At 49.7% G+C, this 19,732-nt stretch overlaps 1 protein-coding gene across 7 annotated transcripts in view; it reads right to left on the reverse strand.

The window, feature by feature from the left end:
* LOC120948957 (homeobox protein homothorax) overlaps positions 1–19,732 on the reverse strand; it is a 190,508-nt gene that overhangs the window by 12,882 nt on the left and 157,894 nt on the right. For all 7 annotated transcript variants that reach the window (XM_049607105.1, XM_049607108.1, XM_049607106.1 and 4 more), the window contains 2 exons: positions 12,758–12,856; positions 4,823–4,971 (listed from right to left, as the gene is read on the reverse strand). In XM_049607105.1, the coding sequence (XP_049463062.1) occupies positions 4,823–4,971; positions 12,758–12,856 (248 nt within the window). The remainder of the gene's footprint in view (positions 1–4,822; positions 4,972–12,757; positions 12,857–19,732) is intronic.

The following is a 19,732-nucleotide window of genomic DNA, read 5'->3' on the forward strand; positions in this document are numbered from 1 at the left end:
TTCGGATGCACTTCGTGCTCCCGGAGGAGAGCGAGAGGGAGACAGAGCGAGAGAAAGAGAACAAACAGAAAAAAAAAACGCCAAAGGAAGATCCGGGATAGTCTCGAATGGCAAATTTCACCCCCCGCCACGAATACCTTCCGATCTGCTCTACCCCGGAGGGAGGGCAAAAAACAAAACAAAAAAAAAAAAATTATCTTATCCTCTTCCACGTGAATGTCAATACGGACTGACAAATATTTTTAGACATTTATATTTATGTAATGCAAATTATTGGCCCCCATGTATATGCATATAAAATACGCAAGCGCTGCTCTTAAATCAGCAGTTGGTGCTGCGCTCTGTGCGGCGCTCTGCCGGAATCCTGCGCGCCCGAGAGGCACGAGCGAGTCGGCGGCCGAAACCTGGCTCCAAACCTCCTCCCTCCCCCCCTCCGCGTGACGTTCCATGTCCATTGCCAGGGGGGCAAGGGGAGCTAGTGCTGCTCTGCCGGTCATTGATATTCCATCGCGCAATGCATAAAGAAAACAAAGCAAAACCGACGTGCCCCAACGGACTGTCTCTCGCTCGCCGTACGTTTGTTTTATTTCGCATGTTTTGCGCATGTATGCAACCGGGATCGGGAACGGATCCCCCCGGCCACAACCCCCGCACACCCGGTTCGTCACACGGGGTTGGAATCGTTTGTATTTTAATCCGTACTCGAAGTTCTCGAAGGCACCGGTGAAGACCTTCGAGGCCATCCTTACGCCTGGGACGAAGGGACCAGCGGGACCACGCGGGTCCACGCGGGAAGGGAAGCACATGTGTGTACCGTATTACTACGACTATTAGTCGAATGTTGATTGTGTGTGTGTGTGTGTGCTTTTTGTCTTTTTCCCCTGCGCTTTTGTTTTTGTAGGGTTGTTGAGAATGAACCTGCCACTACTGATCGGTCTGTGTGTGCCTGGTTGGTAGTTGCTGTACCTTTGCTGTACTACCGCGAGTGCAGCTTCTCGATTTGCGCTGCACCGTTTGTCGCGGCATTGTCAACTCCCGCGTCATTCAAAGCCGAACTCTGGGAGCCGGAGCCGAAGTGCAGAAGGATGGGACATTGATGCATTTACCATGAGCGGTGCATGCCGACCAGAAGGACAATTGCATGTGTGCTACACCACTTCTTCCTCCTTCACCCATTCGCTATTCCCCAAGCAAGGGCGAATGAGCTCTGGGGACGGGGGGTTTCGAAAAGGGGGCCATTCAAAACGGCAAGGTGTACGCCGAGTGATCGATCGAATCGTACGACTCGATCGTATTTATCGTGAGTCATTGTGCAGTTTCTTGCGCTCTGTTGTCTCTGTCTCGCCCGATCGAACGTTTGTGGCAGCGAAAAGGGAGAACATCGGAAAATAAAAAGCCCCATTACCATTTTTCTACCCGCCGATCGGCATATGTGTCTCGGTGTCAGGTCCCCCCCTCGTGCCTGCGGCTGCCCGATCATTGGATTAATGTCAAATGTTTCAATTTAATGTAAAGTAGTAAAAATTAGGTCCCCCCAAAACGGAGGGTTAAAGCAACAAAAAAAGCCTTGCTTTTCCCACCGGCACAATAAAATGAAACTGCCGGAGGGGGGGAGGGACGCGCAGGCAGAGCGGCAGAGAAGCGAAATAAAACAACAACAAAAAAGGCAGCACCGGTTGATCGCCGAAATCGATCGATCGTTCCAGCAATGAAAATGCAATAAAACGATCATCTGCCGCGGCTGAGCGCGTTTGCAGGGCTACGCTGGTGAGTGGGGAGAGGTGGATATAAAAAAAGCGACTCCATTGGGAAAATCGCGCTTGAGTGAGCGAGAACGATATGTGTGTGTGTGTGAGCGGACTTTTCACGTTACCGATGCGCGATCACAGTTTGAGATGATGTTTATGAGGCATTAAACGATGATCGCGGGAGAGCATGTGGTGTACGGGCGCGCTTTTTGTTGCTTCTTTCCTCGCTCCACGCCTTTTGTTTTTAAATTTGCCACCTATTCCCTCGCTCCCTCGCCGGTACACAGATGATCATGAAAATGTGTTCGAATTCCGGAACAGAAATTAATAACACACACACAGAGAAGGGGAAAAGCAACAATACTCGATCATCTAAGCCATCTCACCGTCAGCGCCGACCGGCCGTTAGGATGACATTTGTCGTTTAGGACCGATCGCGGGATCCGATTCGGAATGGGTCCGTATCCGTTTAGTAGGGAAGGGAAAGGCGAAGACAGAGACGTACGAGGCAACCATGCAACGCGGAATGGGATATAATTTATTGCACTTTTACGGCGGCTTAAGTTATGAGGCGAATGATTTATTTAGCAGCGAGCCTCCCACCGCCGGCGCACGGAAAAAAAACGGAACAAGAAACGGATCCACCCGAAGACGGCGAACCCTTTTCGGGGTTGCAACGAAGGTGCAAAAGGGCAGGAAGAAAAAAATAACAACTAAAGTACACATCGCAGCAGTAGCAACACTCCGCCGCACGAGCGCGCACAGACAAGACAACAACTGTTCGGCCTGCCGAACGATTTAATTAGCAAACATGGTTCTATTCTTCCTCCCCCCCCCCCGTTTCTGCCTGCTCTCTTGTGGAGCAGTGGAAGGGAAAGCAATGGATCGCAAGGCGAGGGAGGTGGTCCGGCGGTCCGGCAAAACAAAACACCCGTCAAAGTCCCATTACCGAAGCAAAGTGTGAACAAAATGCTAGATGATGTGATGTCGGAATAAATTTGCATTATTGCATTTCTGTACACTCTTTCGGGAAGGTACGATGGCGCGCAGTGGCGCAAGTACCCCCACTTCCCCCCTCACCCCATCAGGAGGGGGGGGGGATACCATTTCTTCGAGAAGTTAGAGACCTCGTTCCGGCATTCCGGCGTAGGGGTTTTGCGTAACGTTTCCAATTGGAACATCACTGCATGCTTCTAGAATTCGCATAGAGATTTTTGGATTGCGCTTCTTCCCACACCCCGCTTTGCGTGCTCGTAAACGATTCGGATGAATAATGCGGAACCTGCGCGCTTTGTTTGGCTGGCGTCGTAACACTCTCCGGGTGACGCACGACCGAACCCCGTGAGTGTCGTGCGAGCGTGTGTGTGTTCCCTGTCCGTCCGATTGTCCGATGGCATAATCTATTCCGCCCCTAGGGTTCGACACTCCCCGGTTTGATCGATTGACTCTTCCTTTCGCCGGCCTCGAGAGTGTTCCTTTTTCGGGAATTGGAAACTTTCTTCCTTCCTTCCTGTGTTCTTGGCACACACGCACACACACACATAGACACTGCATTAGCGAATGGTTTTTCGTAAGTGTCGTCGATGCGTATCCCTTTTCCCCATTCGGCGGAGTGCTTGTTTCCACATTCGGAGGGTGGGGCGTTAAACTATCCCGACGGCCGACGCTGATGCTGCGCCCGCGTACTCCCTTGGGCATCCGGGATTGGCGTTGGTGCAACCATCGCGCAGGGACGAGATTGTCACGGGTCAATTGCGAGTACATTTATAACTGTCACCGCGGGCCCATGAAGGCATGAAGAAAACGCATCAAGGAAATTGAAACGCATCACTTGAGCGATACCGCCATGGAGCGTGAGCGCAGCGATTCGGCTACTTTTGCTTACACACAGGGGGAAGTAGAAGCAGCGTTTCTTCGTATGGGTGCGGGCGGGTGTTTTTTTTCCAAAGCAAAAACTAGCCCTCTTCCTCAAAGCGATGTGTCAAGTCTGGTTTAAACACTGGTGTTCTCGAAGGATAAGCCGCCAACAAAGCAAGTTGACTTACTGGTTTAAATTGAAAGCTGGTGTACATCGTGTGCGAATTCTTCGGCAAGATTCTAGCCGAAAGTTCCACCATACGCTGGACAGCAGCCAAAAACGGTAATGGCAAAATGTAACGAACAATTGTGCGGTCTAGCGTGCGCATTAATCGAAGACAAAGGTCGCTTATGATGATGATTCGCCCATGCTCACTCACAATTTTGAGCAAATCCTTTCCACGGCTTGAGTGGAATTTATACACCCTTCTTAAAACGTTAACCTTTGCCAACGACATCTTTGCTCGACATCACCATGTTCGAACATTTATTTGTATTATTCTCGCTCGCTATCTCTCTCCGCGCTAAGCTTTTTCTCAATTGTGGCCATTGTGGCCTTTCTTTACCTTCCCGTTGAAATGGGCCCCAATAAAAGCCATTCACGCGGCTGGCCGATAGCCCATCTTAAGTGTAATCTTAGTGGCAGCCGAATGAAATCATTTATATCATTTAAGCGAATGCATAAAAAATACATTTATCCTCTAACAAGTACCGCGTACGGGGAGGGGGATGAGGGCGAGCTGTATCAAAGAAACGACGGCAGCGCAGATAACACGCTTCCTCGTCCTCCTCCGCCGGGTATCGATTATATGGCCAGCCATCCCCCAGGAAAGGTCGTTATCGAGATGCTTCAATTACGGTCTAATGTGAGGGGGGAGGCAACGAAGCACAAAAGCATCGCCCTTGCCCGCCCTCTGACCTCTTGACGCTGCGGTGCGTTTGCATGGGGAACATTTGCACGCGTAAAACCGCGTAAGCTCCCTAGCCACTAGACACAACCGATCTAGATTGTGCCGAATCCGGCGTTTCTCCGGCTGGAGAAAGAGTGAAGGAGCATCATCTAGCAGCAGCAGCACCAGCAACAACAATCGCCGGCAAAAAAGGCAAACCTCGAAGAAGCGGGATCAGCGCTCCTTAGTTGCGATTTGCCAGCAACTAGAATGTTGGCAGGCATCCGTGAACGCGTGCCTCGCTAGAGACAAAACAAGACCACTTACCGTTAGGTGCTGGAAGAGCCACGCCCGCAGAATGTTGGTGGCCACCTTCGGGAAGATCCCCCGCTTCTTTTGGTTTTTCTTGCCGCTCGTATCGTCGTCCTCCTCGCCGGTACCCTCGCCGCTGCCGATGCTGGTATTGCTGGCATCACCTGGAAGGAGGAGGAAAAAAACAAAGGGGGGAAAAAAATTAGACCATGGAGGAAGATTTTTAAAAGCAAAGCGAATCCATTGCTCACATCGCACAGCGGTTGGAGAAGGAAAGGAGCTTGTAGTTTCTTTGATTTTTTGTTTGGTTTTTGCCCACTCTATTTCTATTACCACCTTTCGCCTGCTTTTGGGACAGGCGTGTGGAAAATGTGTGTAAAATTGGCTCGTGAAAATGTGTTAAATATGCTGTTCCGTGTTGTTTTTTTTTTTTGCTCGCCCGCTTCCCACGCTGCATGCGGTTTGTGCAGAAAGGGAACGAAAATGAAGGAGAGAGTTCGCTTTTTTTTCGGTGGAGTCACAAATTGGGTATGTTTTTTTTTTTTTTTAATTTTAAAGAAAACAAGAAATTCACATCAAAATGGAACCCTCTCAAACCTGCCCAACACGACTACGGTGGCTAAGGTGATGTAAGGAATATTAACTGTGGAATTTGCAGGGGTTTGTAGGGGTTCTCATAGTTGTCGGACACTTGCTTAACTCTTTCCTATTGGAAGTGAACTTCATAAGTTGGAAATTAGACTCGATGGCACGCTTTTTGGACAGGCTTCTTCGAAAATCCTGTTGGATTTGTCCAACAAGACTGCTATAGAGTCCAATTCCCATTACATTTAGTTCATTTCACGTCAAATAAAATCAAAAAAGTCAATAAAGTTTTCCACAGCTATGAGAACTCCTGGAAAACCCTGTATGAGCAACGCTTTCCAGGTTCGTGAGCTAAAAAGCCCCTCGCACAATCGGTTGGTGAACCGTGAAGGGGGGCGTGATGCTTTTAAAGCGCATCTCCACCAACCTAACAGAGGCATATGCTTGACAATGCACTAGATGCTTGCGTGCGTAGAGATGGAATGCTAGTCATGTACGAGAGGAGAAGCTAGTAAGTCTCGCTCGACTCCTCGAAAGTGGATAACACGTTTCAAACGTGGTGCTTAGGGTTGTAAATAAAAAAGGGAACCCATTTCTTTTCGATCCTTTTACTGCGCAACGGGAAGTGGGAAGCGTAAAAGGGCACGTTTTTGGCCGTAATTTGTTGCCGTTCAATTTACCCGCCCGCTCCCGTCTGAAAGACCCGTCCCGAGACAGAGCGAGAAGCGCACCAGCTCACCATTAGTCAGCTAGTTCCGACTCCCACTCGCTGTTTTCAAGGTGGGAATGTGTGTAAGTTTGCGCATTTTATTTCTTTTTTTTTTGCAACACTGTTTGGCCGACCCAACACAGTGTTCTCGGTCGCCGGGCGCATGAGGGAAGCAGCGGCAGCAGCAGCGTGAGAGAGCAACAGCAGAAGAGACCCCGGCTCCAGAAGGGGTCACCACTGGCGGACACTTTTATCGGACATGGGCAGTTAATGGGTGATCGAACGGTGGGAATTCGCCACGGGACGAAATTCTACCACCAACTTCCATGCCCCCCCCCCCCTGTCCCCCTCCCTCCACCCACCGTCTGGTTGCCATCTGTGCGGCTCGAAGGGATAATCAGCCGCACAAAACGTGAATCAAACGCATATATTTTAACATATTGCTTTTCGATCGCGCGCGCTCCACTGCCCAAATCGGGGCCTCGCTCTTAGCAAATGTGAAACCTTGGCGCTTCTTCTTCTTGGTTCTCTCTATCTCTCTCCCCTTCCCATTGTGTCGTTTGTGTCTTGTCTGCAGTTTTCTGAGCAGATCGTTTGCCGTGGTCGTCGGCGCTGGTGTTATTAATGTGACGTGTTTTGTTTGATAAGCACACGGAGCTGCAGAGAGGCCAAACACAAACGTGGCCGAAACGGGGTGACCACAGTGCCGGGGGGGGGGGATCGAAACCGTGTGCTGATCGAATTTCAAGCTTGATCGTTGTGCACCGCCGTTCGATTGTGCAGTGTCTGTGCTAAGAGGGGGGGAAGGGCGCCTCCACTGACACCGTAAATGCATTTCGACGCAAATCAGCTTAAATTTATCTTTTAAATTTATTCCATCCACAGAACAAGGGGGGCGAGTTGTTGTGCTGCATTCGTCGATTTTGGAGCGAATAGTGTGTGTGTGTGCCGTATTGTGTGTAGTGCATTTTTTGTTGTTGTTGGAAATTAGTAGTTGTTGCATCGATTGGTTCGCACAACCAACACATCAAATGCAGCCAAACTTGGCGACGGCGCACAGAGAAACAACTGGCCGCAGCGCAGGCGGGCACGCAGGGATTGGACGGGGCAGCAGGAGATGATTAGATAATTTCTTTTAAACGGCGATTCGGTGAGCATATTTTTGATTGGAATAAATATGCAAATTCCACCCGAAGCGAAACATTTTTTTTTTGCTGTGTGTGCGTCGGATGAGCCGGCTAGCACACTAGGCAAGCAGAACTGGCAAGCGCGCCGGTGTGCTATTCGTCTCATAATTGGAATGCGATTTACAAGGCTAAAAAGGGAAGCCAGACATTAAAAGTAAGAAATAGAGAGAGGGGGGGGGGGGGGGGCGTTTTGTGGAGAAAAAACAGCAAATCTTCCAACAAACAAATCACACACAAGGCAGCAAGACAGGCTCTGGACAGGACATGTTTGTCTGTTTTTTTGTTGTTGGTTGGTTGCTGTTGTTGCTGGTGCTGTAGAAGAGGGCGAAAAAAAAAAGATCGATCGATGCGAGAAAACCGTTCCGTGATTTAAAGTCTTTGAATGGTCCTCTCCACTACGATAGCACCGCACGGTTGGGCCGGTTCCCAAGAGTGGCACCAGGCGGGGGTACAATCGTTTGCGTCGTCAAATCGTAGATTTTTAATTTAAAAATTTTCCGTTTTTTCGTCCCCTTTCTTGGATCGAGTCCCTGGACGAAAACAAAAAAAAAAAAAAACAAAACAAAAAACAACCACTGCTTATGGTAAATCTAACACACAACGGCCGATGGTGGTTGGGCAGCATAATGTTTTTTGTTTAGCCTTTGTATATCATCCTGCAAGTCAACCGGTCGTCGCCGTCGCTGCTGCTGCTGCTGCTGGCCAGCCGACGACCGCAGCTTTTGGGACGTTTTCTGGGCTGGTTGGGATTGGGTTGGTTGTTCTCTGGCAGTGTTGCCGGTGCGTTCTTCTCGGTTCGCTTCATTTATTCAAATTTAAACGCGATTCAATCATCTCATCATCGTACCATGCGGTCACGGTTGGGTGCCTTCATCTTTTTTTTTTTTTTTTGTTAGGTTCGGTTCGTCTCTTTCGGCCGTGATTTCTCAACCCCAAAGTTTTGTGAATTGTTTCGTCAAAAAACTGACTTTATTTTTATTCCATCGTTGAACGTTTTTACTTTTCCTGTTGTTGTTTTTGTTACTGCCATTGAGGTTGGATCGAGAAATATCTTGTGTGTGTGTGTGTGCGTGGAGGAGGTGGTGAGGGGGTGTCGTGTGTTTTTTTTTGCTGTTGCTACTTTGCGTCGTTGTTTTGCGAAACGTCTCAGCGTTTGGGGCACGTTTTTTCTTCCTCCATTTGTTCTTCTGCTCGCGTTGTGCGTTTCTTTGCGGTGATGGTGCTCACCTACACGTTTGACAGAATGTAAAGAAGTTGGGTTCAGCTCCCCGTGCACTCCCCCCTCCTACCTGGGATGCGCTAAATGCCAGGATGGTGAAACACACGGCGAGCGCAGGGCGAAAAAGCACTGTCGGCAAGGCTTTTTACCAATCCATCGCAAAAGGAGTATCAGGGAGAGGGACCAAGGGGAGGAGGAAGAAAAAAAAAACCACTCCACACAAACGCTACGATCGATCGAGGGAGGGAGGGGGATCCCAAACAATCGAGAGCCTTTCGATCGGGCGAGAATTCGAACGCAAACGGACGCGAACGCGAACCACGGGCAAACGGAGCAAAATGGAGGAAGAAGCAAACAAAACACACACACACACACACACACACAAAACCTGTACGCAACCCGCTTAAGCGTCGTCTGTCTGTCAAATATATTAAATACATTTCAGAATCTGCCGTCCGCGCCCCTTCCGCGTCCTCTTCCCCTGCCCGGCGAGCTCTGGAAATCCTTTTCCGAGCTCCCGGGCAAGCTGCCCCGGAACCACAAATTGATGATATCGGTCCCGCCAACCTCCCTGGGCCAACCTCGGGGATGGGGTGACGATGCTCGCGCACCAATACCGCGGTCGCACCGAAATGGTTACCGAGCCGCAAACCGCCCCCCTCGATTGCGACAGCGCGCGCTGCACCGACGGTGTCCCAGCGGGTTTAATCCCAGCGTCATCCCAGCGGCCGTCGTCGAGATTTTGGGATGGAAAATTGAAACCTGTCCTTTCCACCTTTGCTCCTCCTCCTGTTCTCCACCCCCACCCTACACCCTCTCACAATCGGTCCCGAGAATGTGTCTTTCGGGTGCGCATTTCGCTGACGCTCCTCCCGGTTGCGATCCTCCGTTCTCGCTGGTTCCGCTGGTACTCACAGCGTCCCGCGCTTCTCATCTTAATAAAATGATTTGTAATATTCTTCGCCTGCCTGCCTTTGGTTCCACATGGAACACACACACACACACACACACACACAATGGAATGCACACCGGTTTGGGAACCCGGGACGGAAGAAAGGTTGTCTTCTCGAAAAGAGGCATGCCTGTGGAACGATGGGCTCCGGTTCTTCGTGCGTTCTCCTGCCGTCTTGCTGAGAACGTTCCCCACTCGGACGGTCCTGTATGTGGGAAAGTGTTCAAACAAATATGTATTCAAATCAAGAGATGGATCAAAGTTGATCTCCATTTCCAGGGCGCACGGTGCACGGAGGGGGGAAGACCCCAAGGTGGGGCTAGCAGCAAGGAGGATCACTTTAGAATGGGATTCGCTGGGAGAAGAACGAACCTCCAAAGAACACCAAACAGCACCACACGGAGCGAGAGAGAGAGGAACGTAAAGGGCAACCAGATCGGAACCGAAGTAAAGGAGGAGAAAACAAAACACAGAACAAAAAAAGAACAACCAAACCAGATAACTCCATGAAAAGTGTATTGGTTAGGCTGCTTGTAGTGGATCAAACAAACGCGGAGATGGCTCGCGGACGAGATGGAACGCGATCTTCTCGGCTGTGCAGGCATCTTTTTGGACGGAGCAGCCGAGAATAAATGTCCCGGTTAATCTTAACCAGTTCCCCAGAGGAAGCACAGGGGGTTTTCTTCTCCGTTTTCTTCCTCTTCGTTACAGGACCCGCGCGCGCATACGATAAACGATAACCAATGAATCGGCTCGCCTCATCAGCGTTTCTATTGCCGCGGATATCGGTCGGTGGATTGAACGTTTTCCACTCATTCTGTGCTTGCTCGGCTTGTGCTTATGCTCTCTGCTGTTGGGATTGTTTTGTTCTATTTTACTTTTAAGTGTACCTTTTTTAGTTTAGATTGTTCCTGCTCTCTCGTGCCCTCCAGCGTCCATTTGTTTTTCCCACCCCAACGGGTTGAACTTGTTTCGTGGGTTTTGTATGCTTAAATCTTGGCCTTCCTTTATCTGATTATTTCTACCCATTTGAAATGTTCATCAGACACGTCCGCAAGAGAGACTGTGCAACGAGGTGGAGAGGGGATGATGCGATCTAGCAGCCTGCGCTATCGATCGCGTATTCAAAATGAGTGTTTCATTTCGGGGACGCGAACGAAACGAACTGAAATGGGAAGCAGCGAAACAAAACCGAAAAGAAACCCGCTCTTTTTTCCCCGCCCCCCCGGAGGCTTCCAATTTATGAGTCTATGATAATGTTGACAAGTCGCGCTGTGTTTTCTGGGGCTGAATGGGCCCAAATTAGATAATGGCGATTAGATAGTGGCCGTGCAGCACAACCAATAAGTCTTTCTTTAAACTGTGAAACCAAAAAAAATAAAATGAAAAGACTGCCAGTGCCTGCACCCTTTCCCAATCCGCTCTCTTCAACCCAACTAACCCAAGGCGATCAAAATGTGGTGGAAAGGAACAACGAAACACACACACGAGCAACTGATTTCCCATCATTCACGCATTAAATGTTGCGAAATATTGAAAATGATGTGTAACACCGGTACCGATTTCCGGTACCCCGTGCCCGATGAATGCCAACTCAGCCTGGCCAAGTGAATTATTATTTCACCCAGCATCCGTGTAATGATTTTATTTATATCACCGTACAACATCTTGCAACCTCAGTACAGCACGAGCGCGCGTTTGTTTGTATCCCGGCTGGCTGCTGGACCCTTTTGACGGGGTGGAGTGTTGTTTTTTTGGTTGTTGCTCCGCTGTTTTTTGTACCGTAACCGTAACACCGGCGGCCACAACACCGGCATGCGGAACAATTCACCCTCCGAATTGCCCGAAAAAAAGGAAAAAAAAACGCACCAAACAATGCTTCCTGACTTTGAAATCCTGTCAGTCACAGCCATCTGACGGTTGGCTGGCCGGCGGCGACGACGTCGGATACACACTCGGTGCCGCACCCGCCACATCACTGTTTGTGTTGCGGGCGTGTGTGTCCGCGATCGAAATCGTCTTCCGGCATAGCGAGGACCTAGCGTCGGGCGAAGCGGAGCGAAGTCGTCCTTTGCAGGCTACTTCATTACATGTGTACTTTGGCAAGTACACAGCCGGTCACACGGGGCTCGTGGGTTTCTTCTGCCATTTAGCCCATTGTTGCTGCTGGTCGTAATCACACCTTCCACTCCCTTCTTTTCGTGTGCAACGAATCCTTCCCAGTGTGAAGACTGCGGCCAAAAACCGTTTTTACCCGAACGGGCGCGCGCACCCCTTTTTTGTCGATTGTTGGGAAACGGTCGCTGACGCCATATCACCATCGCTTGCCAATTCTTGAAGTGTGTGTGTGTTTGTTGCTCGGGATATTCTATTTCCCGTTTAGGCACAATTGCGCACGTGGGTTAAGCAGAGCAGGGGGAGGAAAAACGGAAAAACTGCCCATCCAGGCAAATAAAAACCAGCGCAAAACGGCGCGCATTTCGTGAACCCCGGAGGACGTTTCGTTTTGCTGGTGGGAAGTTTATCTGCCTGCCTGCCTGTGTTTGTGTGTATCTCGAGAGGCTATTATCGGGCGTAAAAATGAAAACGATAGTAAAACGATAGTGTAAGCGGGTGGGGGAAACAGAAGTGGGAGTGAACGCCGTACGGCAAGTAATTTCTCAACCACCGCCCTCACACTGCAACATGTCAATTTCAGACGTCGTCGTGCAGATGACGGATGCAGACGAGTGTACCTTCTCCCCCCCCCTCCCCCCCCGACTACTACCGCCTGATTGCTGCCAAAGCAGCGGCCTAAGCCCGAACCGTTTCGGCCCATTTTCCGGGTTTGCCGTGCAGAGAGGGGATGGGAAAACTTCTGCAACAACTTCGACAACCGAGTTCCGGTTAGCGTTTGTTCCGGCGCCATTCATACCCGTGCGCCCCTATTGTAAAGGTGTTCTCGGCGTTGTACGGCGTTCTGAAGAGCATTAAACGTTTGTGCGGAAAATTGCTGGGGAGAGGTGGGGGGTTGATGGTACAGTACGGAACCATCCATACCATGGTATGACGATGCAGAGCACTCCGATGGAAAAGTTTGAAGGGGGGAACAAAAGGTAAAGGAGAAGGCAGCGGTTGGGCACACGTGCACGTGCACGGTGTTTGGTACGTGCCGCAACCGTCTGCCGAGCTATGTGACAGATATGCACATGTATAGCAACGGGTGTGCATCACGTTTTTTGTGCCCCCTTTTCTGCAGGCTCCATCGCAGGAGGACACTATCATCATTGTCATCGGCACTCGGGGCACGACCACTTACCTGGGCTGCCGAGGAAGACTGAAGAGTACAGGACACGCCGGGACTGATCGACTCGGGCATCGGATGGCGATGACCATTCTCGCCTCGAACACCATCGACCTGCAGAGGGAGAAAGGAGAAAAAGAACACAGACGCATTAGAGTAGGGCACGATTGGTATCGGATTGGTACCGTATATGGGTACTGCTTGGGTTACTAGCACTCTAGTCGAGCGCCGAGACCGTTTGACTGTTGGACGACCGTCGTCCTTGGCGGACACAGGCCTGAAAGTGATTTAGTATGTGCGTTTTTACGTACGAACGCGCTTTGCCAAAGGATGCCGAAGGCGTGATTAGAGCGCCTCGAGTGTAATGTTGACAATGCTAGGACAATGTGTGGGATGCAATGTAGTGTAGTGCATCCTCTCCCACTCGCTGCTCGCTGGCTTTGTGTGCTTTACCTTTAGCTTAAAACGATTCTATGTGAAACGCATTATTTCATTTCATTTCATTTCATTTCATTTCATTTATTTCATACAATATCCAATTCATCCATTTCATTATAAAACAATCCCCGCATTATTAGTTGCACACGCCGTTAAACGTCCGAATAGGATCAAAACAGCAAAGATCTAACCCCCTTTAGCCCATTACTGCTCAGTTTATCTGTATCCAATGGGCATTTCCGACTCATCGGCACTCTTCAGCGCCCTCGGACGGATCCACTTAGCCGCCTTCCCTATGGGGAGTCCAGCTTCGAGTCGAGTTAGTTCTCTCCTAAACATCTGGTTAAAATCGATTACTCATTGTTCGATTTATCACGCCTGCTTGAATGTATCGACCCTTTTTTCTGCTTCGTTTCCCGCAGTAAAGTGCCGTGCTAATGGGTGTGTGTGTTTTCTTTCCGCCAGCGTTAAAGCGCGGCCGCAGGAACCATTAAACTTTGCTACACTTTGTAATGGGAGCAAAAGTGAAACTGAAGATTTTGCAAAACTATCTTTAATGTGCGCGATGCATGTTTGAAGCATACAGCGAAACCGAAGATCTCAAAGATATCTTGTGTGATCTGGTGCTGCACGGAGTACGACGGGGTACACTGTGTGACTTTTATTGGGCCTTTCGTTCGTTGCTGTCGCTGCTGGAACACATAAAAAGGATCGGCAGAACCGTTTGGAGCAGGGCCCGGCCCTGTTTGTCTGATCGATCGATACAGACACACACACACGCGCGGACGATCATATGGCGTCTTCTGCTTTGGGTCGCAAGATCACAGGAAAAGTCGGCACCGTTTCGGAAACGTAAAAGTCATTCCAGAATGGTGTATTTTTGGTCACACAAAGCACAATTCGTTCGAGTTTGTGTGCTGTGGAGATTTACAGCAAAAAAAAAGAAAGGAAAACACATACGAGCATCAGCGAAAACAAACGAAAACGCGGGAAAATATGTAACACACACACCGCCATATCTCTCCCTCTTTTACCCTCCCTGCTGTACCGGAGATGGTGGAAAAACGCATAAACGCCAAAAAATAATGAACCCCCAATGAAAACTGTTTGAAGCCGCCATTCCGTTCTTCATCGATAGCGGAACTTTTCCCCTTTTGGCGGGGCTGTTTTCTCTTCGGCTTTTCGTGCTTGTTGTTGCCTTGTTGCTCCTCTATTGCTTGCATCTTGCCGTTGTGCAAGTTTATTGCTGCGATTTAATTTTCCCCTGCTTTTGTTCTTTTCCCGTCCGGCGCTGGTCAGCGTTGCGCACGGAATAGAAGGCACAAGCCGTGGGTACCGGCGTGGCGGCGGTTTAAAAATCTTTTCGTGGAACTGCTGCTGCTGCTGCTGCTGCTGCCCCAGATCAGCCGAAAATGTGTCGTTTCGGGGCGATACAAAATCGAACAAAGCCCGCCCATCCGTTCCCAACGGGCAACCAATGTTTTAACACGAATATCAAAGATTTGTGTACCATCGTGTCTCGGGGCGCAACAATAACACCAAGCAAATGCTACGTTGCGCTGGTAAAGAGCGTAAACCCGTGGCCGTGTGTGTGTGTGTGTGTGTTTTGTAACATTTTCCACGAGCGCACGAGGTTTCTCCCTGTCTTTTCCATGCCTCGGTGCGTGATCGGTGCCGGACGTTTTTGACAATTTCCGCGAAACGCCACGGCCTCCCCCCCCCCCCCTCACGGCAAGGGCTAGGCTGGCGATCGTTCACGGCGTGCGGCACCGATGGCGCGTGATGATCGCACCGCCGGCAGTCGAGGAGTGCCATCGATGGGTTCGTTTTTAAAAATAGAGAGGCAGCGGAGGCCTCCTTTCCTCACCCATGCTAGTTTTCGGGTTTTGAACGTTAGAAACACACACACACACACATAAACACACACACACACACACACACACACTCACACACACACATAAACACACGGAGGGGTCACACGGTGTTAAAAGCGTTTTTCCACGTCAAGTAAAGGCCGGGAAATTTTGGGAAGTTTGTGTCGAAAAAGCAAAAGAAAATAAAAGGTAGAAAACGGGGGCGGGGTGTGGGTTTTCTTGTGATTTTGCCTTTGCTTTTCCACATTGAACAACAAAGCGAACGAAAAACAACTCAATCGTCTGTGTGTGTCGGTGTGCGATGCTGGATGTGCCTTTTTCTCCCGGCGCGTTTCCAGCGAACGGACCACCGGAACCATGCGTCACGCTCTTTTCGGTGGTAAACGCCGTGCCACAGTGCGCCAGGAAATGGTCGCTTGTGTGTGTGTGTGTGTGTTTTTAAGTAATATTTTCCCAAAGTGTCCATCTCATCTCATTTGAGAGCGCGCGTGTGTGTATGGAGAAGAGGAGGAAGGAAGGGAGAGAGAGAAAAAGATGGGGCGAAGATTTCACCCGTTTCTTTATGGTCGTGTGTAACTCTTTGAGGAAACGCTAATGTTGGTGGCGATCATGGGCAAACATTATTGTTTAATTTGCTGGCAATAAACAAATCCATTTCCAGGCGCTTGATCTCCGGTGTGGGGCGGCGTTTTCCAGCGATGGAAACATTTTTCCGCCGTCGTTTTTTTTTTCTTTCGCTGAGTGATGTAGCAGCCGGAGTGACGGACACACTTTGCCTTCGCCTCTGCTTGCCTGTTTGTGTGTGAATATTTGATCGTCTCTTCCGTTCGCCATTAACGGGACGCGCGCGCTGGTTGGATAAATTAATAGAAGCAAAACAAACGTCGCTTAAAGCTGCTAGGGCGGAAGTGTGGCCATTTTCCCGCAGCCGGCTACGTGTGGGGTTAGTGCACGGTTTCGGTTTAGCTTTTCCAATTCCTTACCTTTAACCAGGGCCCGAGCGCGGAGAGTAATGTTGTGATTGTAAATCAGAAGAAAAGATAAAACCTCCCCAGCCTGCCTGGGTGTAGGTCGTTTTCCTGCGTTATTTTTAAGCCAAAGCCGTCGTTTTCCACCCTGCCGCACCGAAGAAGTTTCCATCCAGCCGCAACTCCTGCTCCCATCCCCGTCGGTAGGAATATAGTTAATCGCTTAGATTGGCAATTTTTCGGGGCACAAAAGTCATCCACTTGGAACGGTTTTATGGCTCCGCTCGCCCGGCCCTTGTCTTACCTGCACCATTCCCGCGCGGGACCTGGGACACGGTGACGATATAATAATTGGATAGAACATTTTAATGCTAAAAAATTGGCCTCCATTGGTCGGGGAAGCAGCCGAACCGCTAACGTGATTGGGAAGGAATGCCGCCCACGGTGTGTGCAAGCAAGAAACAGGACAGCAAAAAGAAACAAACCCCTCTCGAAATTCCCGAACCAATATCATCACCGACGTGTCGTCGAGTTATATGTTATGGAAATTCGTTAAACTTGTGCCCCCAGGACAATTATTTCTCTTGCCCACACCCAAGTCTCGCCCATTTTGCCACCTTTCCCGGCGAGAGAGACACAGAGCATGTGTGGCAAATTTCATTGCGGAAAAACAAATTTTCACTACCCATCGCGACCAGAAGGAATAAAGAAGAAAAAAAAAAGGCTCAGTAGGGTCGGGGTGCGGATAGATGGAATATGGTGAGTGCACACACACGCATACACAAGCACACGTACGCGGTGCTGGTGGAAATTCTCCAAAGAAATTGATGTAATTTTTATGGAAAATTCGCTCGTCTTGTCTAGAGAATAAAAAGTAATCGCAAGACGGATGAGGGCACCGACGGGAGACGACACGATACGCGTATGTGTTGAAGAATTTAATCAAATTCCTTTTCACACCAGGCGGCGAACAGGGGGGGGGGGCGAGTTTTTCCCGCATTTTCTCGCACGCTTCTCGGTGTGTCAGCTCGTCCCGGGGCGAAGGAAGATGAACTTTTGCACAGATTATAATAATGGATGCGTGTATGAGGGGCGTACTCTCAGGTGAAATTGTTTCTTCTAATTTTGTGTCGAAAAAGCGAACTTCTTAAAGTTCTTCCCACATACCCCGCCCCCCATATGGTTCCACTCGTTTTGCGGTCATGTTCGCCGCATGGTTTCCCCTGGGTTGAATGTGTCGAGCAGCCCGAAACTTGGCGCATCAGCTCGGTACGGGTGTATTGGCGGCACTGGGAACGGTCAGGACTAAGCCAAAGCCGGGGGGAAGGCATGGCCCGAAACTTGAGCCGACGGCCAAAAAATTAGCCGCTGAAATGTTGATGGAAGCGGAAACGAGAAGCGAATTAAGTCGCTTCCTCTGCACACACGGACAACACGCGGGTTCGCCGCGAAGTTTGGCGTGTTTCTCGCGAGCCTTAAAAGAGGAAGTTAGTTGCCCGGTCTTTAGAATATTATTTACGCTCGCAAGCACACTACGGCGTTGTGTGTGTGTTTGCTGGTTGAAATTATGCTGTGTGGGATATTACTATTATGCGCCAGCAGGCAACCGTCAACCGTAAGAACGGAACGTGCACATGCTAGAAAGAATGAAGGGTGAGGTCTTTTCCGTCGGCTAGGTAAAATCCAAACATTTAGGCCTTTGTTTTTTCCCAGCCCAGGCGAAACAAAAAAAATGAATAAAACGGTGGCCCCTCCGTCTTTTTCCGTGCTGCTGCAGAACTACTTTTTCGGCGTTTCCATCGTTCATTCGCTAATGTGTCACCCACACTCGAACCCCCCTATCCGTGTTCAGAATTTAGCTAAACAACGAAAGCAATAAAAAGAAGCCAAAAGCAAAAGAAAACGAAGCATCACACAAACCCTACCCCCTCTCCTCTGGTACTTCCGTTTCCCTACTCCCACGTAAAAGAAGAGGATGATGGGAGGAGCGGATGAGGTTTTCCATTTCTACTGAATGGCGGCGGCGACTCATTGCTTTTCGGACCAACGCCAAAGACGGAACTTTTGGGCAAACGTACACGCCACCTCAAACGGCATAACCCTAGTGAAACACACATGCACACACACACATACAGACCGGGGCACCATTTTGAGTGGTTTTCGATGGTAAAATGGGGAACTCAGCAACGGGGCAAAATAAAACAAAACAGCAAAGCCAAACCAAACGCGCTAACCAACGGAAACAACAGCAACAAAAAAGGCAGCGAACCAACCAATAATGGCCCGGCCGGCCGTCGTCCCGTTTGGTGGTTGTTGTCGTAGTGGGCCGTCGGTGATTCCATCAAGAAGCGTTTGCGAACAACATCCTCTCCCTCCTCTCTTCCAACACCCATTCCCCCCCTCTCCTACACAATTACCCCATGTTGTGGCACACAATTAGAAGAAGACAGGCACAAACCGGGCCCAAACCAACGAGGACGACGGGTGGATGCGGTGTATATGTACACACACCGGTCGCCCCACAGCCGTTCGTGACCGATAGGGGAATGAGTTGTGTGCCGCTCGGTGTACCGCGGTGCTGATGAAATAAACTAACGCCCAAGAATCGAATAGCAATAATAGCAGCACTAATAACATGCAACACAGACACACACACACACATACACCGGGGGCTCGGGAAATGGACGCACACGCGAAACAAGAGCAGGCCCGCCAGCTGGGGCGCCGAAACTGAGGAATATAATCAGGCCAAGGCACACAAATGCTAATTTCTGTACATAGAACAGTCCTCTCCCTCCACCCTCCATCCGCCATAAATACAACGGACCCCAGGATCTGAGGGGATCAAGGGAAGTGTTTAAGAGAAAGAGAGAAAGAGAGAAGTAGAGAGAGGTAGAGAAGAACAGGAAGAAGCAAAATGGAAACTTTCGATGTGAAACTGAAACCCCCTTTGCTGAAGTGTAAGGCACGGTCAGGGACCACACGATATCGGAAGGATATATTGGAGATCGGAAGGATCAAAACCGGCGGCATATGTGCGCAGCTGGTGTGTGTGTGTGTGTGTGATGTTGTGGGGCATTAGAAACTTAGAAGCTTGAAGTCGAAACTGCTACTGCCAAGAAGAAGCATGTGAGCGTCACTGTTAAATAGGGGAAACCGTTTGAAATTCAACGCTTGCAAAGACTGGCACGATGCACGGCTTTTCAATTTCAAATCGTTTGACAGAATCAGTTCCAGCAAAGATGCAACGATTGAACCTGGATCCCGTAACGCGCTCTGTACATGTGCGTGTACACAATCGGACGATCATTCCACGATCGTTTGAACAAACGAGAGGACAGAAATCACAAGCGACATCAATCTGATAGCTAACTGGTATGAGTTGAAGCGGCAAACAAGCCGAGAAGATGAAGCCCAAAAGGTCCAACCGTCCGATGTTGTAGCGGATATGGTTCTGCACCGGACAAGAGGAAACGAAAGTCCAGCAGTGGCAGTAGGATACTTCCAACTCTGATAATTTCTTTCTCTCAAGATGCTTAGTCCACAGTGTTTAAACGATGTACTGCCAGCCTCCCTCCATGCTCCAGTAGAAGAAACTTATTGGAAAGTTTCCGGTCGAGTCAGACGGGCCGGCTACTCACTACTCAAGCTTTGACACTTTTGGCTTTAGGAAAAGTTGAAACACCGATAAAGCAACCGATGGCCATAAG

This window comes from Anopheles coluzzii, chromosome 2, assembly GCF_943734685.1.
Source record: "Anopheles coluzzii chromosome 2, AcolN3, whole genome shotgun sequence".
NCBI classification, from domain to species: Eukaryota; Metazoa; Arthropoda; class Insecta; order Diptera; family Culicidae; genus Anopheles; species Anopheles coluzzii.